Source organism: Megalobrama amblycephala, unplaced genomic scaffold (assembly GCF_018812025.1).
Source record: "Megalobrama amblycephala isolate DHTTF-2021 unplaced genomic scaffold, ASM1881202v1 scaffold517, whole genome shotgun sequence".
Lineage (NCBI taxonomy): Eukaryota > Metazoa > Chordata > Actinopteri > Cypriniformes > Xenocyprididae > Megalobrama > Megalobrama amblycephala.
In genome coordinates, this window is record NW_025953431.1 from 41,991 (window position 1) to 69,937 (window position 27,947).

General features: G+C 37.0%; 1 protein-coding gene across 7 annotated transcripts in view; it reads left to right on the plus strand.

The window, feature by feature from the left end:
- Nucleotides 1–27,947, plus strand: part of LOC125261873 (NLR family CARD domain-containing protein 3-like) — a 47,595-nt gene that overhangs the window by 8,905 nt on the left and 10,743 nt on the right. For 3 of the 7 annotated variants that reach the window (XM_048180430.1, XM_048180433.1, XM_048180431.1), the window contains 7 exons: nt 255–368; nt 2,014–2,139; nt 3,276–3,359; nt 3,567–5,291; nt 6,416–6,487; nt 9,899–10,072; nt 26,721–26,894. In XM_048180430.1, coding sequence (XP_048036387.1) covers nt 255–368; nt 2,014–2,139; nt 3,276–3,359; nt 3,567–5,291; nt 6,416–6,487; nt 9,899–10,072; nt 26,721–26,894 — 2,469 coding nt within the window. The remainder of the gene's footprint in view (nt 1–254; nt 369–2,013; nt 2,140–3,275; nt 3,360–3,566; nt 5,292–6,415; nt 6,488–9,898; nt 10,073–26,720; nt 26,895–27,947) is intronic. The other 4 variants (XM_048180432.1, XM_048180435.1, XM_048180434.1 and 1 more) reach the window with 2 other exon arrangements.

Consider the following 27,947-nt stretch of genomic DNA (forward strand, 5'->3'; position numbering starts at 1 on the left):
GACATCAGGAAATGTCATGGAGATTGTTGGTATTGGAGATTTTCGTCCACATTTATGTAATGGAGTAAGACAGAAGTTTCCAGTAAAACTGCACAACATACTGCAGCTTTATAAGTGTGTAGCTATGTATGCTTTATTTGACTGTTTTAAAAGTAAAATGAACATGTAATAACATGGTGTAAACTCCACACAAGAGACTTAATGGCTCTGATCATATTGGATCAGGATTAAACTGAATGTGTTCTCTGTTCCAGTTCAGTCCAGCAGAAGAGCTCAAACCCAGAGTCCAGCTGTGTGTCTATGAAGAGTAGCTGGTCTATGGAAAACCCAATAACGTTTAAGAGTGGAGACAAACGGCCTGATCTCAGGTATATCATTTCAATAAAAGATGTGCTTATAGTATTAGATTTATGAATTATAAGCAAGTTTGATCAAAGTCAGTCAGTCTAATACTAGCAATGACATCAAGTTAATGTAAGCTGAGATTTTTAGCCCTCTTTATATAATGCAGTAGGTGTAAAAGTTTCTCACTGCTGGTTCAGATTTGCTGAAAGCGACATGGTGTCTGGTCAGAACATGATGTTTCACACCAAGAGTACATTACGAAAAGTTGGTTTATGGCACAAATTACAACTCTGCTGTTGAACATCTCATGGATACACAAAGATTTAAAGACAATGGTCATTTTACACGCAAAATTTGGCTTTATCAGTATGAACGTGAGTGATGGCTACGATCAAATCTCAGTTTATGTGGATATTGAAACAGGAGTGAAAAACAAAGCCTTGTTTACATAATGAACAGCAGTCAAATAAATGTTACATCACGAATATGGAAACATTTGGATTCTTCCTGAATGAGAGAGGCTATGTGAGCCCAATTCAGATTTGCTTTAAAAAAATCATTTCTGCTTTATAATAAATGCCACTATAGCTTAATTTGGGTTTTAATTTATAATTTAATATGTATTATATATTATAGCTATTTATTTTTCATTTTTGTTCTGTTCTGAATAAAATAAATTTAATTTTTTTAATAATTTTCTGTGAAGTGAAGAGGGGTACTAAAATAACCAAGTTTGTGTGGTAATAATGTTTGTCAGTATTTAGTTTTATTTACCGGTATTTTCATTTAATATAAATTAATTTTATTGTTTGCAATTATGAGGTTAAGAGGTGTTTTTAGAGTGAAATATATTTCTCTTTCATGAGATTACTTCTTCACGGCCGGGTTATGTTTCTCTGTGTCGTAAACTGTAGGGTGTGGCTTCTAACATTTGAGTCATGATATTTAAATGAGGATTGTTTTCCGCCGCCACATGCACAACGATCAGTTGTTCAGTGTGATTGGCACCAAATTCAGAGCTCGGAGCACATAACCTTTACTCTATCTGATTATATGCAAGTGTGAACTCATGAAAATACGTAAACTCTAACAAAAGCTACTTGTGGCACCAAACAGTCCAGAACACCTGCAAGAACTCAATGCCACAACAAGCTCCTCGCTCTGGCTTTCAAAGCTACAACTGGTCAACAAGAAGAACTTTTGATTTGAGTCGATGTTAAATGACAGACCTGGTATCATCTGAATCCGCATGTTATCTTGTTTAAATATCTGCATTAGTCTTACATCTTCAAAAAGAGGACAAATAGAAATATCATGTATGACCAGATGGAGAGTGTTATAAAACTACTTTCAATACAGGAAAATATAAATTTGTTGTAACTGTGAGTGAATAACACACACACACACACACACACACACACACACATACACACACACACGTTTGGGGTTAGAGCTCTGCAATTAATCATTTTATTTTCGATTTAGGCTTTCACTGATTATGAAAACATGATAATCAAGATAAAATTATTATTGTGCCGCATTCTGTTTTGTAGTGATGCTCTGGTTTTGTCTTGTGTTATAAATCCAGCGCACGTTCCTTTCCCTCTCCTTTACTGCTGTCATAATGTGTTTCAGTTTAAACTATTAGATTTTTTTTATTTTTCTTAGTTTTAAAACCAGTTCAGTCCAGCAGAAGAGCTCAAACCCAGAGTCCAGCTGTGTGTCTATGAAGAGTAACTGCTCTATGGGTGAACCACCAGAGTTAAAGAGTGGAGACAAACGGCCTGATCTCAGGTATATCATTTATACAAAAGTTACGCTTATAGTATTTGATTTTTGTGAAATTGTTATTAATATACAGCCATTTAATGATCTGGATTTGAACCAAAATTCCTGCAAGTTTCAGTCTATTAATGATTATCATTGCTCCCTTGTGCAAAGCTCTGTATATTGTATTGTTCATTTTTCTCGATCGCTTTGACTCAATTGTCAAATGGGACCATTTGTTCTCAAAACAATAATTTCAGATCTCTGAACAGTTAGTTTCTTGGGAAGGGTCGCTCCAGCCATTCATAAGTTCTTACTTAAATTGAAACGTAAAGTCCACACTAGAGGCTCAGGAACTGCTATCTAGTTTGTAACTAACTCTACTTTATTCTGTGCATTATTTGTTCTTAAGGCAGAATGTAGTTAGTAGGTCATAAGCTCTCCGTAAAGTAATGTGCAGTGATCACATGCAAAATTATCCATACCGTTTGTAAAATCTGTCAGACATGCACGTATATTCATAAATATTTATGACATGGAATGATTGTAATGTCTGCTAAATTGAAAATGGCCTGTTGTTGTAATGAAACAGAAATCAAAGTTTGCAAAGTTTGTATATATACTGTATATCACTACCATTTTTAACCTAAACATCAGCTACAGCAGCACTGTTTAAAGGTATTTGTATTTATACAGTACATTTATCTGTTACACGTAAGCTAGACAAAACTGATTTTCTTGAATAGTACAGAAAGCAGTCAGTCAACAAAAATAGAAAAAAACATGAAATTTGTCTATAAAAATAGTCGTTATGGTGAAAAAAAAATGTTGAAACAACATTTTGACCAGAGCGGCTCACACAATGACAAAGGCACTTTTTATTTTGGTGGCATTTACTGATAAAATAACTAGGTTTTGAAGCATGAATTAAATGTTTTGGGTGAGTTACTGCATTTGCAGACATGCAATAGAGTTGTGATTGTTACAATTGAACTTGACAGCTGAAGAATGTTAAACATGTTTCAAAAAATGTGCCAAAGCAATTGAGAAAAACTGTAACACATTCACACACTGTAAAAGCTGTTGGTCTGTTACTCAGTTAATGACACAATTACATCAATATCAGTGTGTCTGATTCTTTACCCTCTTCATTCTGATTTAAGGTCAAATCTTCAGTCCAGACCAGTTAAAAACAAAACTGTGATTCAACCACAAGACTTTAATGAAAGCATGAATCCCGGTTTCAGGTAAAATTTGAGACTTTTATTGTTGTTTAATTGTAGGTGCAGCATCACATCACACATCACTCAAACACATGATTAATCACTGAAACATTTGAACCCTAATGATGATCTGTGAAACCCTAATGCAGGAAACAAAAAAACAGTTTTTGTAATTTATGGCTGTTCACTTTACATTAACTTGTGTAATAATCTGATATTTTAATCTTACAGTCATGACTCTAAACCTGCTGAAGTCCTCAACACATTGAGATCAAATCTGAGGGAGAAGTTTGAGTGTTTGTATGAGGGAATATCAAAGCAGGGAAACCCAACACTTCTGAATGAGATCTACACAGAGCTCTACATCACAGAGAGTGAAAGTGGAGACATCAGTAATGAGCATGAGGTGAGACAGATTGAGACACAGTCCAGGAGAGCAGAAACAGAGGACACACCGATCAAATGCAGTGACATCTTTAGACCTTTACCTGGACAAGACAAACCCATCAGAACTGTGCTGACAAATGGAGTCGCTGGCATTGGAAAAACAGTCTCTGTGCAGAAGTTCATCCTGGACTGGGCTGAAGGGAAAGAGAATCAGGACGTCCAGCTCATATTTCCACTTCCTTTCAGAGAGCTCAACTTGATGAAGGACAAAACACTCAGTCTTTCAGACCTTCTTCATGTCTTTTTCCCTGAAACAAAAGAAATGGAAATATCCAGTGACAAATATAAAGTGTTGTTCATCTTTGATGGTCTGGATGAGTGTCGTCTGTCTCTGGATTTTCAGAGCGATGTGAGGTTGTGTGATGTGACTGAATCTGCCTCAGTGGACGAGCTGCTGATGAACCTCATTGTGGGGAATCTGCTTCCCTCTGCTCTCATCTGGATCACCTCCAGACCAGCAGCAGCTGATCTCGTCCCCTCTGAGTGTGTCCATCGAGTGACAGAGGTACGAGGATTCAGTGACCCACAGAAGGAGGAATACTTCAGGAAGAGGATCAGTGATCAGCGTCTGGCCAAAAGGATCATCTCACACCTGAAGAAATCAAGGAGCCTCTTTATTATGTGTCACATCCCAGTGTTCTGCTGGATCTCAGCCACTGTTCTAGAGAAGATGTTGAGGAAATCACGGAAAAGAGAGATTCCCAAGACTCTCACTCAAATGTACACACACTTCCTGATCCTTCAGACCAACATCAAACATGAGAAGGACTATGAGAAGAACGTGAAAGATGAAGACATGATCCTCAAACTGGGGAAAGTGGCTTATCAGCAGCTTGTGAAAGGAAACCTCATCTTCTATGAGGAAGACCTGAGAGAGTGTGGCATTGATGTGACAGAAGCATCAGTGTACTCAGGATTGTGCACTCAGATCTTCAGAGAGGAGCTGATCTTGTATCAGGGGAAAGTCTTCTGCTTTGTTCATCTGAGCATTCAGGAACATCTAGCAGCTCTATATGTGCATCTCTCCTTCATAAACAAGAACATCAGTGTGTTTGACCAGATTACCAAACCAACTAATGGAGACAAAGTTTCACTATATGATCTCCATCAGAGAGCTGTGGATGAGGCTTTAGACAGTAAAAATGGGCATCTGGACCTTTTCCTTCGTTTCCTTCTGGGTCTGTCAGTGAAGTCTAATCAGAGTCTCTTACAAGAACTAAAGACACAGACAGGAAACAGATCTCACAACAATGAGAAAACAGTTGACTATATTAAAGAGAAGATCAGTGAGAATCCCTCTCCAGATAAATACATCAATCTGTTTCACTGTCTGAATGAACTGGGTGATCTTTCACTAGTGAACGAAGCTGAACCTCATACATATGGAGGATTACGTGATGTGAAACTCTCCTCATCTCAGTGGTCAGCTTTAGTTTTTGTGTTGTTGAGCTCAGAGAAGACAATGGAGAAGTTTGACCTGAGGAGTTTAATTGGAGGCAGAAATGATCAGTAAGTAACACTGAGTTCAATCATTACAGTCTAAAACATTATGAACAAAGAGAAACAAAGAGATCAGAGGTGTTTAAATCACGGGGCACAGACTGATTTCTGGGATATTGTACATAATTTGCGGGTGCTTCTCAAACGGAGGCTGTGTCCTAGTAAGGCTGCATATCTCGACTGACACGTCATCAAGCGCCTCTGAAGACCGTCTCAATTTGAAGGATCCTTTGAAGGCGGACTTCGTTTCATGTCCTTAATTCAGCTCATTTTGAAGGATGCATCAAGTGTATCCTTCATGTCCTTCAATCTCCCACAATCCTTTGCACACATTCCAATTCAGGAAAAAGAGCTGATGAAAAACGAGTCGGCACTGAGCTTATGAGTTTATTATGAAATGTAAGACAAAAATAATGTTTTCTGAGATGAAGGCACACATGTTATCTTTTGTTTTGGTGTAAATTAATCACTGAACACTAAACTGACAATAATGTAATCCACTGGGAGACACAGACGGCTGTCATTCACTGTACTGCATTAATAAACAAGCCAGTTAATATAAAGATTTTTTTATGCAAAGTATGTTTCCAAAGTGAAGTTTTAATAGTATTTTGGTGCCGTGATCATGGGGGCAGAACATGTGTGACGTAGCCATGCACACTTACTAGAGCGTCTCATTCTAGTGTTTAATGCTGAGGAGGACTCGAGTCTACAAGCCTCAGAAGAACTGGACTAGGAAAGACACAACCTCACTAGGATGCAGCCTTCTGTTTGAGAAGATCCCAATATCAATATGTGGGAGAATCCTGGAACTGGAGATGATTGACACAGTGATAACCATAGCAACGGACGGGACAAAACAATCTGATGTCAAAATAGATTTGTGCACTAAGTGTTGTAGTGTAAATGAAGACTAATGAAGACCTGCAACATTGACAAGAAAAAGAAAAAACAAATCTGTGTTGCTGAATATGTTTAGTAGCTTCTACAGTTAGATACTAAAAAACGCTTTCACATGTCCTTTATAAAGCAGTGTTTAATTAAAATATATGAGGATATTTAGCAAGGAATGTAATGTATTATTTACTTATGATATTATTATTAGCATTAATAATTGTTTTTTACTCAAATAGTGACGCAGTAAACACAGGAGATGAAGTTCTTCAGAAGATACTGCCTGTGGTTACAGCAACTAGATCAGCTCGGTAAGTAACACTGAGAACAATCATCACTGTTAAAACATTATCATATTTCTAACTTAAACATTATAAATTAATGATTTAATAAAAAGAAATTTAATAATAAAAAATCACAGTTAATGTGTTTGATATCTGAAGCTAAAGCTGGTTTCATTCATCTTCACTCTCATCTCATCACATCAGTGGTGAGGCTACATAAGGTCAGGTGACACTGACACACTCAGACTGACGGCTGCTCCACCCAATCACATGACCCCAAATAATAATAAGGAGAAAAATCACACATAAGAGACAATAAGTATTGCTCAAATACATGAATTTAGCGGATGTCACTTAAGCATGAAAAACAAAAGATTTTCTCAAATTCTGAATGTAATATATATACTCTAGAGCGACCCCTTTATAATCACTAAAAAGCTGTCACTCATCTTAGTTCATCACGATGATTCAATCTCATGAAGTTCAGTTATAATCCATGAAGCTGTCCACACTGCTCAATAAATCTCTTATTTACATAATGTCTACACTTATGGCGGGCCGGAAGGTCCAAAAATAAGACTAATGATGTGTTGTGGGAAGTCACTGTACTATTGCCAGTGTCTACTGCGTTTCCCACTGATATGCCAGCAGTGGATCTGTATCTTGTTTCTGGACCTTCCGGCCCGCTATATACACTGTTATAATGAGAGGATTTACGAGCGTGCAGAACTCAACACTGGACAAAAACTCAAAAAAGCAGTGAGTGGATTCTCACTTAAACACCTCTGATTGGCCATTGTGTTTCAGAAATCAACAGACATGTCTGTGATTGGCTACATTGCTCAATGCTGTAAAACACTTTGACGCTCCGCCTATGATTATTTATCTTTGTTTATTATTCTTTTTTTTTTTCATTGGTTATTTTATTAATGAATGGATTTTGATGTTTTCATGAAACTGTTGGCTGACAATAAATCAGATTTCACTAATCTTAATTGTCATTATTTTTATCCCATGTGTTGTAAAATGATGTAATTTTAGAGTAGGCATTGAGGTCGGCCATATTTCACCAAGGTCAGTATCATGTGGAAGGCGCTGTTTGCCATAGGTTTAATTAAACTACCATTTGAAAAACTTTATTTGTTAATGACTCATAGCGTCAAGCACACAAAGCAGTGAAGCCTCTTCATCACGTTAAAATGTTCATCAATCTGTATATGCTGCCCAACACACGCCTGCAGAGGACAGAATAGTCCCTCACTTCAACATTTCTGACCTCTCCACTGCATCACATGACACCTTTGTTGGACACTGATTTACACACAACAAAACTAAACTAATGGAACAAAAAATAGAACACAAACTAATAAACACTAACAATAAACATGATCATGGAAAAAGAGGTGCAGAGAGATCAGCAAAACTAAGAATATTAATTTCCGATAACTGAAGAGGAATCTCATTTAATTCACATTTATATTGATCAAATTAATCTTAGGCAATTTCAATCATTCATAAAGTAACATAAAAACCCCTATTACATTCATTATAAGCAAATCTATTGAAACAACATGATCAAATTACCATTCATCAGTTTTATATCACGTCTGTTCATATGATGTAAGAGAATGAATGTTTCTGTTTGAAGCGTTTGCTCTTTTTCTCCTGCTGCTGTGAGATCATGTGATTGATCTGTAAATGACTGATCACATGACCTGCTCCTCATGAAGGTGAAACTGCAGGACTGATAGTCACTGAAAAACTCTTTTAATCACGATCAACATTTAACACTCTTTAAACACTCTCAGTCTCATCACAGTTCAGGGTTATGCTGGTTACTGCTTGATGATTCAAATCACGAAATGCCTTAAACAATTAACTAAATAAACTGTGAAAAGGTTATGTTTACTAATACTTCAGGGACAGAATGGTCCATCTGAATTTGAGATTACATAGTACTGTCATAAAATTACCAGCGGTTGTGATGTAATTACATAAATATAGGCTATAGTGTGACGCGCTGCATGTTTGCTGTAACAGTGCTGTGTTTTCAGTGTCGATTCACTGTAAATGCTGCTGCGTTTGTGACGCTTTCATTTGCATTTGAGAACGCAACATTCATCATTAGAATCGTTTATAATTCTGTTGTTTACAAAGAGAAGTTTCAGTGTCACATGATCCTTCAGAAATGCTGATTTGCTGCTCAAGAAACATTCACTCTTTATTATTAATGTTAAAAAGCAGTTTTTGCTGCCAAACATTTTTGTGGAAACAATGATACCATTCAAACATTTGTGGAAAGATTTAAAAAAGAGAGAAATTGATACTATAATTCATCATACATTAAAGTGATAAAAAGTGAGAAGAGTGAAGACATTTAAAATTTACAAAATATTTCTATTTAATACATTCTTTAATAAATGTAATATATTTGATAAATGCACATACAGTAAATGTTGTTCATTAAACTTTCTCTTTTTCAAATACTGAAAAATAAAATATCACCATTTTCAGAAAAATCTGAAGCAGCACAACAGTTTTCAACATTGATAATAATCAGAAATGTTTCTTGAGCATCAAATCGAATTTTAATGATTTCTGAAAGATCATGTGACTCTGAAAACTGGAGTAATGATGCTGAAATTCTGCTTTGATCACAGGAATAAATTACATTGTATAGTATATTAAAATAGAAAACTTTTTTTTTAATTTGTAACATTATTTCACAATATTACTGTTTTTCTGTATTTTTGATCAAATAAATGCAGCCCTGGTGAGCAAAAGAGATTTATTTCAAAATAATTAATAATTGTTTCCAGACTTTTGGCAGGTACTTTAATAATAGCAATTATATTAATACTTTTATTATATTATATAATATATTAATTATTATCATGATTATTAAATGCTGCAGGATAATAGTATGTATTATTACAATATAAGATATATCTTTTAATGTGATAAAATATATATATTTAAAAATAAGTTCTGGCCAGATTTCCTGCTCTTTTTATCTCTCTCTGATCACACACATTTAAGATGATTGTGAGGTAGACTTGAGCTGAAAGAGGGGGTTTGATGACTCTTTAATGTTCATTACATTAACCTCTCCTGTTACAGTTTTTCTAGATTTTTATGTGATATTCAGTTTTAATTTGTTATATCAGTTTTTATATAATCTCTTAGAGTAACAGTAAAACTCACTGACATATTTAATTAATTGTTTAAAAAGAGATATTGCACAAATTATGATCATACATTTAAAAATATGTATTTCTGTTTGAATTTGACTGCAGGTGTGTTATGATAATGTTTTGTTCTCTGTGACACAGACCAAGATCATCTAACATGGTGATTTGAGTTTGTTATTGGTTTCTCTGTGATAATGTAGTCTCTGTTGATCTGAGAGAGTGAAGAGTGTGTCATTGTTCTCTACAGGTTGGAGGATTGTGGTGTCACAGATGAAGGTTGTGCTGCTCTGGCTTCAGCTCTGAGATCAAACCCCTCACACCTGAGACTACTGAATCTGTCTTGGAATAATCTAGGAGACTCTGGAGTGAAGATGGTCTCTGCTGTACTGGAGAATCCTCACTGTAAACTGGAGAAACTGAGGTAAGATCATATGTGACTCTCACATGAAACTGAGTCACTGAATTTTATAATTTCATTTATTCATAAAGTAACAAAATGGAATAAGGGAATTAAACTGTTATTACATTTAGGGCTGTCACTAATGCTTATCTTGATGATCAAGTAATCGGTCGATTATTTTCACAATTAATCAAGTAATCGGATATTTTTATGATAATAAAAATAGACCTAAGCAAACAATGGCCTTTAACATGATTTAAAATACATATATAATAACAATGGGGCAATAATATCTGGATCAAAAGCAAGTAATCATATGGTTTGATATAACAACACTTTTAAAATACATAATATCATATACATTGTATAAACAATTATATTATGTATTATAATAAATGCCTGCAGAGGGCGCCAACGGCCTGGTGATTGTTGTTGTCCCACTTTACATCAAGTCAAGTACTTTATTGTCATTGTGTAACACAACGAAATTGATTTTGTGCCAACCCCAAAGTGCGTTAAGAAGACAATACAAATGACTAACAACATCTAATTACAATAGTTAAAAACATGACATAGTTACTAATAAATAATTGATATCATACAATAGATAATGCTATAAAAAATAAGCCATTAATTAAGACAGTAATTTAAAATATAGCAGCATAAATGTTCTTGTTGAACTTATTGAGCAGTAACTTATTTTACTTGGTCTGGGAGATCGAGTTCAATAAATTTATTGCTGAGGGGAAAACTGTTTTTCAGTCTGTTCGTGCGACACGGATTGATTGAAAGCGTCTTCCAGATGGGAGGAGCTGAAACAAATTGTGACAGGGATGAGTGATATCCTTATCGACATTATTGGCCCTTTTTAAACAGTGAGTTTTATAAAGATGTTCAAGAGATGGTAAATCAGTGCCAACAATATCCTGTGCTGTTTTCACAACCTGCTGCAGGGCTTTTTTGGCAGCTTTAGTACAGCTGTCATACCAGGCTGTCATACAGTTAGTCGAGATGCTCTCTGTGGTACATCTGGAGAAGTTGACTAACAGCTTCTGAGGAAGGTTAGCTCTCCTTAGCTTTCTCAAGAAGTAAAGGCGTTGTTGTGCTTTGCCTATCAAACATGCGGTATTGTCATCCCAGGAGAGATCCTCTGTAATGGAAACTCCCAGAAACTTGTGGCTGGTGGTTCTCTCTACAATGTCATCTTTAATATTCACAGGACTGTGGGTGATCTTTTTAGTGATCCTAAAATCCACAATAATTTCTTTGGTCTTTTTGATGTTTAAGACCAGGTTGTTGATGTCACACCATGCTGTCAGGTTCTGAACCTCCTCCCTATATGCAACTTCATTATTGTTTGATATAAGCCCAATGACAGTCGTATCATCTGCAAATTTAACTAGAATGTTCGATTCGTGGATAGCTTGACAGTCACGGGTGAAAAGTGCATAAAGAAGGGGGCTCAGCACACATCCTTGTGGCACACCAGTGCTCAAAGTTAAGGCAGAAGATGTGTGCTTGTCCAACCGCCCTGACTAAATCCAGTAACCAGCTACATATGGAAGGGGTTAGTCCTAATACATGGAGTTTGTTGATCAACTGTAATCAACAAAGAGCATCCTGACATAAGTGTTGGACTTTTCCAGATGTGAAAGGGCAGCATGCATGGCTGTACAGATGGCATCCTCAGTCGATCTATTTGCTGATAGGCAAACTGATGTTTATCTAGCAGGGTTCCCACTCATCCTGGAAAACCTGGAAAACCTGGAAAATTGATGACAAATTTTCCAGTCCTGGAAAACACATGGAAAATTTGAGAAAATGTAAAATGTCCTGGAAAATCTTGTTGTTGTCCTGAATTTTTTTATTTTTAATTCTTGGATTTTTTCTTTAGTTGAGAACAAAGAGTTTATTACTGGCCTAAAACAATCACCATTAGTTGCAGATTTTACCATTTCCAAACCAATCAATAATAATAACTACTATTAATTTTGTATTTAATCATATATAAGTGATATATAATTGTTCATGAAGGCTGGAAATGAAAAATGCCTTATATTCAGGTGTGTATAATTATTAGGTATGTTTTCTTTTACAGATAAAATGAGCCCAAAAGAGATTTAACTCAGATTGAAAGGTCAAAAATTAATAAATGCCCATGAGAAGGATGCAATACTAATGCAATACTAGAAATTTCATGACCAATGGACAGCAAAACGCTCATTGGGTCAGGGTCAGACAAAAAAGTAAAAACACATGTTAACTGCAGAAGAATTAAGAATTAAGGTGAAGAATTAAGTGTGAAACCATCAGGAACCCTTTAGTCTCCAGCACCACCATTTTCCAGAACTGCAACCTACCTGGAGTCTCCGGAATTGCAAGGTGTCAGGATCTCAGAGACTTAGGTTAGGTAAAGAATCCTAAAAAATGCCCCCCATTTAAGAATCACATACTGAATTGTAGTAAAATACAAGACGATAGATTTGTTTTTTATAGGCTTTATAGACAGACAGATTGAGAGTGACTCTTGAAGGACCAGCACCACATCCTCTTGAACCACTGTTTGAAGAATTCATCTTCCAGAATCTGGCAGTAAGATGTGTCAGTTCACTTTTAGTCCATCTCTTATCCTGAAAAGTCTTGCAGACATAATAATCTTCCAAAACCTACGGCCAAAAAATAGTCTGCATTTACACTTAATGCACACGTCTAATAGAACTGCCACATATTTTATTACGTGTTATGGATTTCTTTGTTGTTCACTGACTTTGTCTTTGACTAATATTTTTATTTTCAAATAGTAAAACAATACATTAAAATAGTTCCAATGATTGACACTGGCAACGAGAACAATTTGTCATAATATATGATTAATACATTTTTTCTCACAATTGCGAGTGTATATCACACGATTCTGACCTTTTTTCTGCAGTTTATATCTTGCAATTCTTAATTCTTTTCTTAGAATTGTGAGATGTAAACTCAAAAAAGTCAGAATTGCGAGATAAAAATTTAAAGTAAGTCTCAGTTACCTTTTTTTTATATTTTATTCTGTTAGCAGAAACAAGCTCCCACAGTCGTAATGTATGATTAAGAGCTCTTATTAAAACTGATTTCATAGTTAAGTCATGGCAATAAACTGTAACTACACCTTTTACAGACTTAGAGAGCAATATATTAGGCTACTTTTGTACGTGATCCCAGTCTTTTATTTCCGTTGTGGTAAAGTTGAAAATGTCCTGGAAAATGATGGCTGAAAAACAGTGGGAACCCTGTCTATATCAGCTGGTACAGAGCCTTTGATGTGAGTGATTACTAGCCTTTCAAAACATTTTGCAGTAACAGGAGTGAGAGCAATCGGTCGATAATCGTTGAGGCATGTTACCATGTTTTTTTTGGATCAGGCACAATGGTCGTGGTTTTTAGGCCTGTAGGAACTTTACACAAGGAGAGGGAGAGGTTGAAAATGTTTGTAAACACCTCTGCCAGTTGTTAGGCGCAGGCCTGTAACACACGTCCATGCACAGCATCAGGACCAGCTGCTTTCCTTGTGTTGATGTTGTTAAGCGCTTGATGTTCCTCCTGTGTATGGAGAACAAGGGGGTGTGAATTTCCTGTCAGTTTGAAGTGAACTGGAAATTATTGTCCTTTTCAAACTGAGCAAAGAAACTGTTAAGTTCCTCTGCAAGATAAGCATTATTATTTGATGATATATGCTGTATGTCATTCTTCTTATTATAATCGGTGATTAATCCACGGCGAATGTGGCAAGGCATTCGGGTAGAGTTATTGCTGAAATCCTCTTCAATCCGCTGTTTCTACTTTAATTTTGCAGACCTGATGCCACTCTTAAGGCTAGCTCGGGCAACTTTGTAAGCAGAGAGATCTCCTGATTTAAAGGCTGTGTCCCTTGCCCTGATCAGCTGTTTGACTTCATTATCCATCCATGGTTTCTCATTTGGATACACTCTGATCTTTTTATTAACAGTGACATTATCCACACAGTAACCAATATTATGACATCACAGATGAAGTAAATGTCTCTAGGTCTGACTGATGGGAGAATATGTTTCAATCTGTGTTTTCAAAACAGTCCTGGAGTTAATGGCAACTTCAGGCCAAACTTTAACAATCCTATAAGTTGATTTAGCACTGTTAACCAAGGCTTTGTAAGCAGGAGCGAGAAACAAAGAAAGATGGTCTGACTGTCCCAGGTGGGGGTGTCCTATAGCTTTATAAGCATCTTTTAAGTATAAACATGATCTAGGCCAGTGGTTCTCAACCAAACATTTTTTTTTTTATCACTAAACTACTGTCATAAAAAGTTATAGTTTTGTATATACATAACTCCTGAATAAAAATTAAAATGTGTTTGGACTGATTAAAAAAACAGTTTTGAACAAATTTGATTGGTTTGTCGATAGTGAGCGCAAATGCAGGTGATGAGCGGTTTTATTAAGCGAGTCATTGAGTCGTTCATTCTCGATTCGTTCAAACGGCCGATTCATCAAGAATGAGACAGATGTTTGTGAATGGGTCATTGAATCTTTGACTCAAACGATTTGTTCAAAACACGGTTGAGTGTTGCTGTGAGATGCGCTATGTTGTGATCTTTGTTTGGATTCATCGGATCTATTTTCGCTGCTAAAATTATTTCGTCTAAAATGTAAGTGACTTAATATTATTAACTTGTTTGTTGAACTGTCATATCAGTGTCACATTTTCAATCGCGAGGTGATGGTCAATTAAGTGATGGTCAATTGTCAGCTCTCTTGGTCGTCCAGGTCGTGTGATGTATGTTGCTGAACTGTATTCAAATGTTATAAATATAAAAACACCACATTTTGAAATTTAACTGCAGTATGTCAATTTAGTTTATTTGTGTGTGCTGCGCTCATAGACTTCAGAAAACGGCGCTCATTTGTTTGATTTCTCCTCGAGAAGCTGCACAAGCCTCACAAGTTTAAGGTCGGTCCGTGTACGTTTTGATAGTTTGTTTTCCAATTTGAAATGAAATACGCAGAAACGAGAAAACGGTCGTTTCCCGTTTTTTCGTTTGTTAAAAAAAAGGAAAAACGGACCAAACGCGGACGTCCCCCGAACGTCCGCCAGCGGACGTTAAAAAGCGGACCAAACGCGGACGTCCCCCGAACGTCCGTCAGCGAACGTTACAAAGCGGACCAAACGCGGACCTTAACGGACGTTCACAACGTCCGGGGGACGTCCCTTGTTTGTTGGGGACGCGTTCTCTTGAATTTTCTTATAAAAGCGGAAACAACTTAATACTTAGACATTTATGGTCAAATATATGTAACACCATTCGAATCTGTGAAGGGTTAAATAGGCCTATTATTTTTGTACACTCACAAACAAAACATTGCTCGTAAAATAAACAAAGAAATTTTCTGCCGTCTTGGTTTCCTTTCTGTGAACTTCTCAAAAATGAACCGACACTCATATTGTCGCATTTTTTCCCCTTTCATTTTGGTAATGTTAATTACTTAAGTGAAATAAATTTCGCGCATAGACATAGGCTATGTATTCCTTTTATATAATTGAATCCTTTGTTCTCCGTTCACAGAAGCGCTGCAGGTGCGTGATGATGATGAACCCTCATGTTCTGCTGTTTATTCTGGTATTTGTTTATGTAGGCTAAAACTAAACCCCTGGAATTTTTTAATGATTCACAGACATTTATCAAATTTCGTTTAATTATAATTTAATATAATCTTGTCGGTTAATGAAACGATGATCGCGTCAGTTGAAAGTCAGGGGGAAAAAACATTATATTGACAAGGCAACAATAATTTTCGTTTAGTTTAAGTTTTTCAAAACATCCACAGAACTGCATACAGTAAATTTTCCCGCTGTTTAAGCCACGAATATTTACAAAATAAAATAATTACAAAGATGATAAAAGATAATAAAATAATCACAAAGATAATAAAACTTCTATGTTTAATATACGAGAGTTTTTGTTTTGCTGTTGTCCACTGAAGCAATTGACGCAGAATCGCCAATAGCCGTTAAATCGAAATTGAAAGTAAAATGTTCAGGGCCATTTATAGCTAATTCATTCAAAAGCGAAGGAAAGACAGAAAAAGCGAGGATAGCAAGAAAACTGTGACATATAATAGTAATGTAGTAATGTAGTGAACAATGTAGTAATGTTCACTGTGTTAATAAAAGTGTTTAATCCGCCCACCGCCCACATGTGGAAAACGAGTTTTGAAGTCGTGTTTCCGTTTTCTATCCGTGACCCGAAAAAAACGAAAATCGAGTCAAAATCTCGTTTTTCCGTTTTTTTTAACAAACGAAAAAACGGGAAACGACGGTTTTCTCGTTTCTGCGTATTTCATTTCAAATTGGAAAACAAACTATCAAAACGTACACGGACCAAGGTCCTCGCAGCCTGACTGAGTCCGAAACTGTCGTATTCGTTTTTTCATATTCGTCATTTGGTGGATCGATTGTCAAAAACCCCTCAAAATATTTGCTACGGATGCGAAAAATGCAGAAAATCGAACCATCCGAATTAATTTTTATGACGGACGGAAGTTTCAGAGGCTGCAAACGTATAAAACGTGAGGTCGTATTTGGTTATATATATCGTATATATTTATATACACACGGGGTGTGATTTGTAGGAGGGGATGGGGGGAATTTCCCCTCTTCTGGTCTATGTATCCAAGTAAAACACTGCGTTTATATAGAACTGTCTCTTTACCACCACAACAAACGGGACACTTTTCAGAGGCGCATTCCGTCTCAGCGCCAGGCTCAAGTCAAACGAGCGCGGAAAAGGTGCAGGTGACGACGAGGGAGCTTCAGTTGAACAACAGTGAACTGCGGTCAGATGAGATGTTGTCAGGCTATGTCTGTAAAACTCAGAAAAATGAACAATCAGCCGTTATACTGTGCTCGTGGAGCGCACTCAAGAATTGCATGCGCAAATGCGCCGGCGCGCCAGTGGCGATTCTAGACTTTTTTAACAGGGGTGGCCTTAGTGGAGCACTGATTAATTCAAGGGTGGCATCATAAAATCATGCATCGAACACCATACTCATAAATTGAAGGACAAAGGCCGTACTCTTACTCTTACAAAAACACCAATTAAATACTTTTTTCCCCATTTACATTATTAGTAGTTATTACTTACATTATTATTAGAAATTGAAATGAAACAAACATGAAATGGCACAATGCACAACAAAGAACGTATTATTTACAATTAATTACACAAAATTAAAGCTTAATCAAAGGCCACATCTGACCTGTGAGCTAAACTATTACTATTTATAAAGTTTAAACGATATAGACTACTCTTTCATGTCATTACTGCATTGGTGATGTGCAAGTCGAATTCAGTGCCTGTCACTTTAAGGCCCTGACGGCCGTGAGGTTTGCTTGATTCTCACGGTTTAAGCTAAATTGTTGTTGTGCATTGTGCATAAGGATATGTGGATGAAATGAATTATGTTTTCCATGTCATTTGTTAAAATAAATGCTCTAAAGCCTAACAACTCGAAGAAAATCTGTCTTGGATTACAGGAGATACTGTAAGTGTCTTGTAATGATAATTTCTATGATTTTTGGCGAGCACAAATAACTATCTCCAGATGTAAATGGTTGCATATCCTATTACTCAAATTCAACGAAACCCACCAGTAGGCTAGACCTTAATTTCACAGCATAGGTATGTTAGCAACACAGGGCTTGAAAACATTGACTGTATAGCCTATAGAACAAAAAAAAACAACGAAACCCTGCGTGGAATTTATCTGGAAATATAGCCTAAGCCTAACTTACTGAAGGTAGGGGCGAGCTATGGCGTGTTTAATTTGGTTAAAATATAATGTAGGCTACGTTTTTTTGCACAAAATTGCGTCTGCTAATGATAAATCTTTAAATGCTTTTTACAAAAGTAGCCTACAGTTAACAGTTAATGACCTAGCAAATGTCGACTGAGTAGGCAGAATAGGCAGGTAACTTACAGTAGATAAATTAGCCTACATGACGTGATTCAACAGACGTGATACTGGGCTGTGTGTGCGATTAGATATCAAGGCAGATGTGATAGGTAAATAGATATCTTTGCGTGCTAGCACAAGTAGTAGTGCTGTAAACTCACATGCTAAAAAACAATAAGCCATGTATTGTTGGTTAGCTTATATCAAACACTTGCTACTTACATTTCTGAGTTCTGGTGTCTGACTGTCCAAGCTCCCGCGCTGATTTAAAGGCAGCAAAGTGCGTCAACAAAGGTTCCGCCTTTGACCACGTTAATGGCCAATCGTAGAGTAGGATTTTGGGGTGGCACCTGGGGTGGCCAATCGAATCTCAGGGGTGGCGTGGGCCACCCCAAGCCACCCCTCTGGCTCCGCCCCTGCGGCGCGCGCTGCATAATGACTTTATTATAGCTTAAATAAAGCGCAAAAGAAACTACGAGCAATGATGGTCGTTGTTCTGTTGTAAGTGAAGTCATGAAATTGCCAAACATGTGATTAAAGCTGCCTCAAAACTGTGCATGCATGTATATATGTTGACATGGTTTTAAAGCTATTGTTATCCAATTTGTTGGCCTTGAAACGTCTTAAAATGCACATATGTACACCAGGGAAATCTAAATTTTCTCGGGGGAGCATGCCCCCGTACCCCCTAGCAAACTACATTTTCTGACCTCGGGAATTATGAAACCCTGCGTACGGCCCAGCTTAAATTCTATATAATAAAATCTGAGGTAAACGTGTATGCACTGTGATCAAAAATAAATGGGGCCAAACGCGATTGAATGTAAAGGTTTGTGTCTCGTTATTCTATTAATAACTACCGATTGATTTTGCATTTCTATCAGAAATTAAGAATTATTAATGTCATTTTAGTGGTGCAAATATCTAAGCTATGTAATACTTCAAATCTCAAGGTTAAATCAGAAGATTTTTTTTAAAATGTTTCTGTAACAGCTGCCAAAAAAATAGTATATAGCACTGTGGTTTTTAACAAAAAAAATTCAAAACATCCTCCCCTCTGTTTTTTTCACAAATCGCACCCTTGTATATATATAAACGAATAAACTAGTCAGAATATAGGCTACAGTTAAAGCTTTCCTTTAGTTTTTGTGAAATACTCACACGCACTGAGGCCCCAACTGCAATGAACCAGCTTTGGGGGGGCCCAGCTTGCAAAAGGTTGAGATCCCCTGATCTAGGGTATTTTCCCCTCTAGTTTTACACTTTACGTGTTGGTAAAATCTGGGAAGTACAGTCTTAAGATGGGCTTGATTAAAATCCCCAGCAATAATAAAAAATCCATCAGGATGTATGTTCTGTTGTTTATTAATAACATCATACAATTGCTCCAGTGCCACCTTAAAGGATTAGTTCACTTTTAAATACACTTTTCCTGATAATTTACTCACCTCATGCCATCCAAGATGTTCATGTCTTTCTTTCGTCAGTCGAAAAGAAATGAAGGTTTTTGAGGAAAACATTCCAGGATTATTCTCAATATAGTGGACTTCAATGGCTACCAACAGACTGAAGGTCAAAATTGCAGTTTCAGTGCTGCTTCAAGGGCTTTAACTTGCAAAATCCAAGGAGCAGAGACTGGCGGTGACAGCATCATTGCATGGAGTCTTCAGGATCTGAATCCCCTTGTGCTTGTATTGAAAGCAAGAGAAAAGGAGACAAAAGCAGGAGAAATTAAATACAGTAGTAGCATATAATATACAGTTTTGGTATTTAGTATGATTTCCCATTTAGCCTAGTGTGTGTGTATATATATATATATATATATATATATATATATATATATATATATATTTTTTTTTTTTTTTTTTGCTGCTTTTATGCGTTGTTTTTTTTATCTCACTTATAAACTTATAAACTTCCCTTTCCCCATCAATCCAAACATCTGCTGAGCTTGACACATAATAGACAGTCAACAGAATCACAATGTAGTAAAAAACTAAAGTATACTACAGTATTTATTACAGTATCAGTTCACTATACTGCAGTATGTTGTAGCATTCATTAACAAAGTGTTGTAAATACTATAATACAGTATTCTACAATTTACTACAGTATGCAGTGCCGGCCCTAGCCTCTTTGGCGCCCTAGGCAAGATTTTTTTTGGCGCCCCCTTATATTGCGATTTATCCAAAGGGGCGAATCTAGAAAATTATTTACAGGGTGGCAAAGTGGTGGCATGCTGTTTAAAATTAATAAATAACAAAATTTCAATATCCATCATGGCACCAAGTAAATACACTACATGAAAAACTTCTGAATGAGTCTCAGCTTGTATCACTAAAGGAGATGAGCAGTTTTATCAATATTACACAGGCTACTTCAATGGTACAAATCACATTTTAGTGCAAGTTAAAGAGCAACAAAACAATTTTTGAGTTTCTGTTATTAACAGAGGTGGGAATCTCTGTGTGTGTTCACCCAGAACACCCTATCAACCACATACTCTAGCAACACCCCAGCAACTGCAAAGCAAGAGCCTAGCAACCACCCAGAGTCTCCTAGCAACCACCTAGCAACACTTTAGCAATCACCCAGAACATCTATATTCTGGACTAACTGACCAAAGTTTTTACATTTTTTAAACAAGACTTGAAGTTGGCTTTATGACAAGCCAACATAAATTTGTCCTTCAAACTTTTCAGTCTCTATTGTTTTTCTTGATTGCTAACACACAATTCATGAAACAATTCAACATTTTCTCACAGCTAAACACAATATCAAAACTATACACCAACTTGCACAAACCTCAAATGTCCAGGTCAAAATAAAAATGTTTTAGTCAAAAACTTATTCTTGTCTGACAAAATCAAACCTTGGCATCAGATGACACACAAAACATAACAAATACACAGACGACTGCACTGCCCAGTGAACACTAGTGAGATCAATTCATATAACACTGTAACAAAAATACCTCTTTTTCATTTATAAATTGATCTTGCAGTAGATGAAAAGCATGAGAAAAATAAGTATGAACTTGGTATGCCACACAATACAGTGTACTGTCAATTACAGTAAAAGTAAATTCAGCATCCTCTGCACATTTGACTACATTTCATTACAGTATATACAGTACTATAGCAGTGTATTCGTCTTCTGAAACAAGACTATATCCCTAGGCAATCATTTCTCAGCGCTGCAAAAAATACAGTATACATATATAACAAATGGCTACAAAGAAAGTTGACAATCACAACATTGAGGGTGTACAACGTTAAATTTCCCTCATCTAAAGTAGCCTACTGGTACTACGCATCCGGCCTCTTTGGCGCCCTCTAGCGAGATTGCGCCCTTAGCATTTGCCTATACTGCCTGTATAACGGGCCGGCTCTGACAGTATGGTTCAAAGACACTATACTATTTACTATAGTATTTTTTCACCTGGGTTGTACATTTAATAAGGAATAAGAATATTCTAATTTTGCCACTTTCACCCACCACAAGCCCCAAAGTTACATTTAACCCCGTTTAGAAGCCTTTTCCTCCAATTACACAATGATGAATGAAGCTGTTTTAAACTATTGTCTAATCTACTATCTGATAACATCCCCTGAAACTATTTATTTAGTGAGCAATATCAGCTGGCATGCTTTAATACACAAGTTAATTTGATCCAGATGTACTGATAATATAAAATCTTATAATTTAAAAGTGCATCACAAACGGTCTGTTCTGCTGTAACTCTACGGCGCGGCTGCTACTTCCGGGAACTATTGAGAGGCTCCACGAGCCGCCATTGCTGTAAAAACCTGTTCCATTGGAGTCGCAACTCTCTCTCTATATGGCTCTGATCGTTGTAAAAGAGCCATTGGCTGACACTGTTGAAAATAGTAGTCTGACAGACGCAATGACTGATCATTAGACAGAAGAGTTTTTTCTCGCGTGGCGCCATCTGCAGGACAAACATCAGCCAAGATGGAGGAATATCTGATCAGAGCTGTGCACGGATACACATTATTAAATAAATCTAGTATCAGAGCTACTTCAAGTGATTTTTGCTGGAAATCCTCATATCCTTTGCTGAAGAGCGCAGCTCATGGTTGCTTAGTAACAGCAGACGCCACCGGAGCGCTTTGGAAAGGAGAAAGCGGCGCGGACGCGTTTTCCATGCGTTTTTAGACGCGACAACGGTTCCAGAAGGGTTCAAATGGTTCAAAGCACCAAATGCGAGTAGAATCAGCGCTGAAACTTGTTACTCGCCGGTAACTTTATGAATGTTGGTGAGAATATGAGATTACATAGTACTTTCATAAAATTACCAACGGTTGTGATCAGTGGCGGCTACTGGTCTGTCAGAGAGGGGAAGCTCATTTTCGGCCTACATCATAAAATTGTCTATTTATTTAAAAGTAAATTCTGCCCTACGTTCCTTTTCAAGAAAATGGTCTGTGACCCTGTCGTACCAACTAGGAGTCTTTTCAAGTGACTTGACCAGTGTCCTCTCAATGGCCAGCAGAGCTAGGCTGCTTAAACGGCCTTGGCCCATTGTGTTTCGGGTGTAGGACTTGAGTCACTTTAAACAGGAGAAGCTCCTTTCTACACCTGCAGATGTAGCTCCAATTGTTGCCACTAATGAGAACAGTTTGTAAAGCTGAGGCATTGCACTGTCCAACTCCATGTCTTTAAGGAACACCAAGTAATCACACAGCTTTCCCCTGTTACCCTGCAAGTCCTGATCTGAATACAGGACTTGAAGTTCTGACCTCAGTCTTCCTGAATCAAAGTGATGGCCATAACTTTTCAGGACACTTTGGAAGGCCTCCTCTGGAAATACCTGTCTCATGTCATCAAATTTCCCTGGATTGACTAATTCTAAGAAGAGCATGCTTTCCAAATTTGAAAAACGTCGAGGAATCTGCTCCAAGATGTTATCAAGGATGGCCATGTACAGATTTCTGTATCGCACTTGGGGATCCTGCAATTGGGTCAGACGGCGCTTTCTCATGGGCTCATCTCGTGGGTCTGATGTGAGATCTGCTGTTTTGGCATAAATGGCTTGGAAAGCCCCCTCTGACCTCTTCTCTTTGACAAATGCAAGAAGAGATTCAATTCTGTTCTTGCAGTAAAGAACATCCATCGCCCTCTGCTGGACAATATCAAAGACCACATCAGTCTCAGAGAAGATTTGTTCATATGTGTACAACATGAACACAAACTCAAAATCCTCCAGTTTCCTCACAAAGCCTTTGGCACAATCCAGTGTATCATCATCCATTGTTGTATCTGCAATGATGTTCTCAAATGTCTGCAGGAGGCCATCATAATTGTTTGCCACAGTGCTCACTATCCGTGATGTGAAATTCCATCGAGTAGGAGCGTTTCTGGGCAACCTTGAACAGCCTGCAGACTCCAGAAAAGATGTCCTCTTTGTGGATTTTGAAAAAAATGTGGCAAATCCAGAGAGTGATGCAAAAAAAATTCTGCACTCAGGCAAGCATTTAGCCCCTGTGACAGCACCAGATTCAGTCGGTGTGCATAGCAATGCACAAACATTGCACTGGGGGCTATTGCTTTCACTTTGGCCTGCAGACCATTGAGATCTGAAGCCATGACAGCAGCCCCATCATAGGTCTGTGCCACAAGCTTGTCCTTAAAATTGTAGCCCTGCATGTTCTCATTTAATATTTCAAAAACGGACTGGGCATCTCGCCCCCCCGAAACATCAAAAAATCCAATAAAGCGCTCCTGAATTTTACCTGCACTATCCACATAGCGAACAATGACAGAGAGTTGGGCACGGCAGGATATATCAGTTGTTTCATCCACCTGCCATCCAAAAAAGGGAGCATCCTGAATTTCATCTCTGATCTGATCAGAAACGGTGGCTGCAAGAGCAGAGATCAAATCATTTTGAATAGTATGGGACATACCAGAAAACACAGTTGAGGACTCGAATTGTGTGGACAGGACAGAGTCATATTTAGCTAATGTTTCTGTGAACTCCCTGTAATTCCCCTTGTTGGATGATTCACTACTCTCATCATGTCCCCTAAATGACAGCTCCTGCCGGCCAAGCAAGGATGTCACATCAATAAGGCGGTTTAGGAAGGCCCTGTTTTGTTTGACTATTTCATTATGTTTAGCCACTTGAATGCGAGCACCTTCATTTATTGCATGCTCAACCCTGATCCTGCCCATGCAACTTAATCTTGCACATGCACTCACATGTTCATTGCTCTTTTCATGTCTTTTATATGCCCTGTCAAAGTTAGACAGATCTCCAAACCCCACCTTTGACCAAACAACACATCCGTGAGATGGTTTCATCAAGAGGCATGGCCAGCAGTACATTTTATTTGTCACAGCACTTCCAGTCAGCCAGCTAACTTTGTCATACCAGGAGAGCTGAAAAGACCTGTTATTTTTCCCTATCTTTTGCACTAAATCAATCTTAGGTGTTGATCTGCCCTGCTGTTTAATTCTAAGTTTTTCCTCGTAAGGAACACTTTCATATGTCTTCGCCAAAATCAGGTCGACAATATTAGCACCGTCTGCCATCGTGCGCAGTTTCACCCACGACGCTAGCCTAGCCTACTAACGTTATATGAATGAATGAATGAATGAAGGAATAAATGAATGAACGATCTAAAAAAAAAAATATTAAACTCTGTAAAACTGAAACAAGGAATGTGGTGTATAATTGTGTGAAATGTATGATGAAAATCAAGCAATTTCGCCAAGCAAATATCAAAGAAATAGGTTGCAGCAGTTTTTATTTCGACTGAACTTGAGAAATCCGCGATGGGACTGAGCGCGAATAGCTTCAGTGATTCCTTATAGTACAGAATCGCTGTCAGTCAAAAGGAGATGCAGTCTTTCGACAGACCCTCCAATCATCACGCAGAAGCTCGGAGTCCGGGCCAGCCCACTCCCCATTCACCCCCAGAGACGCTGAGCATCCGTGGGCGGGACATAATCGCAGCGTTTATCCAATGACCGTCTAGTTTCGAAGCGCTGAAAAAAATGGACGCTGGGCTTCAATAGGGAAATGCACTGTGACGCTGCGGGAATGTATGAGAAGGAAATCGAGTCAGCCGACCTGCTATATGTAACTGATTCTGAACGAACTCGTCTTTGAGATGAACGTTTTCTAACGCATTTTTAGTCAATAAAATGTTAATACAATAGTACATATTTGACCATTAATTTTGTGACATTATAAGGGAAGCCGAGCTTCCCTTGCAGTCTTAAAGAAATCGCCACTGGTTGTGATGTAATTACATAAATATAGGCTATAGTGTGACGCGCTGCATGTTTGCTGTAACAGTGCTGTGTTTTCAGTGTCGATTCACTGTAAATGCTGCTGCGTTTGTGACGCTTTCATTTGCATTTGAGAACGCAACATTCATCATTAGAATCGTTTATAATTCTGTTGTTTACAAAGAGAAGTTTCAGTGTCACATGATCCTTCAGAAATGCTGATTTGCTGCTCAAGAAACATTCACTCTTTATTATTAATGTTAAAAAGCAGTTTTTGCTGCCAAACATTTTTGTGGAAACAATGATACCATTCAAACATTTGTGGAAAGAATAATTCATCATACATTAAAGTGATAAAAAATGAGAAGAGTGAAGACATTTAAAATGTTACAAAATGTTTCTGTTTAATAAATGTAATATATTTGATAAATGCACATACAGTAAATGTTGTTCATTGAACTTTCTCTTTTTCAAAGAATACTGAAAAATGAAATGTATCACCATTTCCAGAAAAATCTGAAGCAGCACAACAGTTTTCAACATTGATAATAATCAGAAATGTTTCTTGAGCATCAAATCGAATTTAAATAATTTCTGAAAGATCATGTGACTCTGAAAACTGGAGTAATGATGCTGAAATTCTGCTTTGATCACAGGAATAAATTACATTTTATAATATATTAAAATAGAAAACTTGTTTTTAATTTGTAACAATATTTCACAATATTATTGTTTTTCTGTATTTTTGATCAAATAAATGCAGCCCTGGTGAGCAAAAGAGATTTATTTCAAAATAATTAATAATTGTTTCCAGACTTTTGGCAGGTACTTTAATAATAGCAATTATATTAATACTTTTATTATATTATATAATATATTAATTATTATCATGATTATTAAATGCTGCAGGATAATAGTATGTATTATTACAATATAAGATATATCTTTTAATGTGATAAAATATATATATTTAAAAATAAGTTCTGGCCAGATTTCCTGCTCTTTTTATCTCTCTCTGATCACACACATTTAAGATGATTGTGAGGTAGACTTGAGCTGAAAGAGGGGGTTTGATGACTCTTTAATGTTCATTACATTAACCTCTCCTGTTACAGTTTTTCTAGATTTTTATGTGATATTCAGTTTTAATTTGTTATATCAGTTTTTATAATCTCTTAGAGTAACAGTAAAACTCACTGACATATTTAATTAATTGTTCAAAAAAGAGACATTGCACAAATTATGATCATACATTTAAAAATATATGTATTATTCCTGCTTGAATTTGACTGCAGGTGTGTTATGATAATGTTTTGTGCTCTGTGACACAGACCAAGATCGTCTAACATGGTGATTTGAGTTTATGTTATTGGTTTCTCTGTGATAATGAAGTCTCTGTTGATCTGAGAGAGTGAAGAGTGTGTCATTGTTCTCTACAGGTTGATTGATTGTGGTGTCACAGATGAAGGTTGTGCTGCTCTGGCTTCAGCTCTGAGATCAAACCCCTCACACCTGAGACTACTGAATCTGTCTGGGAATAATCTAGGAGACTCTGGAGTGAAGATGGTCTCTGCTGTACTGGAGAATCCTCACTGTAAACTGGAGAAACTGAGGTAAGATCATATGTGACTCTCACATGAAACTGAGTCACTGAATTTTATAATTTCATTTATTCATAAAGTAACAAAATGGAATAGGGGAATTAAACTGTTATTACATTTAGGGCTGTCACTAATGATTATCTTGATGATCAAGTAATCGGTCGATTATTTTCACAATTAATCAAGTAATCGGATATTTTTTGTGACAATAAAAATAGACCTAAGCAAACAATGGCCTTTAACATGATTTAAAATACAAATATAATAACAATGGGGCAATAATATCTGGATCAAAAGCAAGTAATCATATGGTCTGATATAACAACACTTTTAAAATACATAATATCATATACATTGTATAAACAATTATATTATGTATTATAACAAATGCCTGCAGAGGGCGCCAACGGCCTCATGATTGTTGTTGTCCCACTTTACATCAAGTCAAGTACTTTATTGTCATTGTGTAACACAACGAAATTTATCTTGTGCCAACCCCAAAGTGCGTTAAGAAGACAATACAAATGACTAACATCTAATTACAATAGTTAAAAACATGACATAGTTACTAATAAATAATTGATATCATACAATAGATAAGCCATTAATTAAGACAGTAATTTAAAATATAGCAGCATAAATGTTCTTGTTGAACTTATTGAGCAGTAACTTATTTTACTTGGTCTGGGAGATCGAGTTCAACAAAGTTATTGCTGAGGGGAAAACTGTTTTTCAGTCTGTTCGTGCGACACGGATTGATTGAAAGCGTCTTCCAGATGGGAGGAGCTGAAACAAATTGTGACAGGGATGAGTGATATCCTTATCGACATTATTGGCCCTTTTTAAACAGTGAGTTTTATAAAGATGTTCAAGAGATGGTAAATCAGTGCCAACAATATCCTGTGCTGTTTCCACAACCTGCTGCAGGGCTTTTTTGGCAGCTTTAGTACAGCTGTCATACCAGGCTGTCATACAGTTAGTCGAGATGCTCTCTGTGGTACATCTGGAGAAGTTGACTAACAGCTTCTGAGGAAGGTTAGCTCTCCTTAGCTTTCTCAAGAAGTA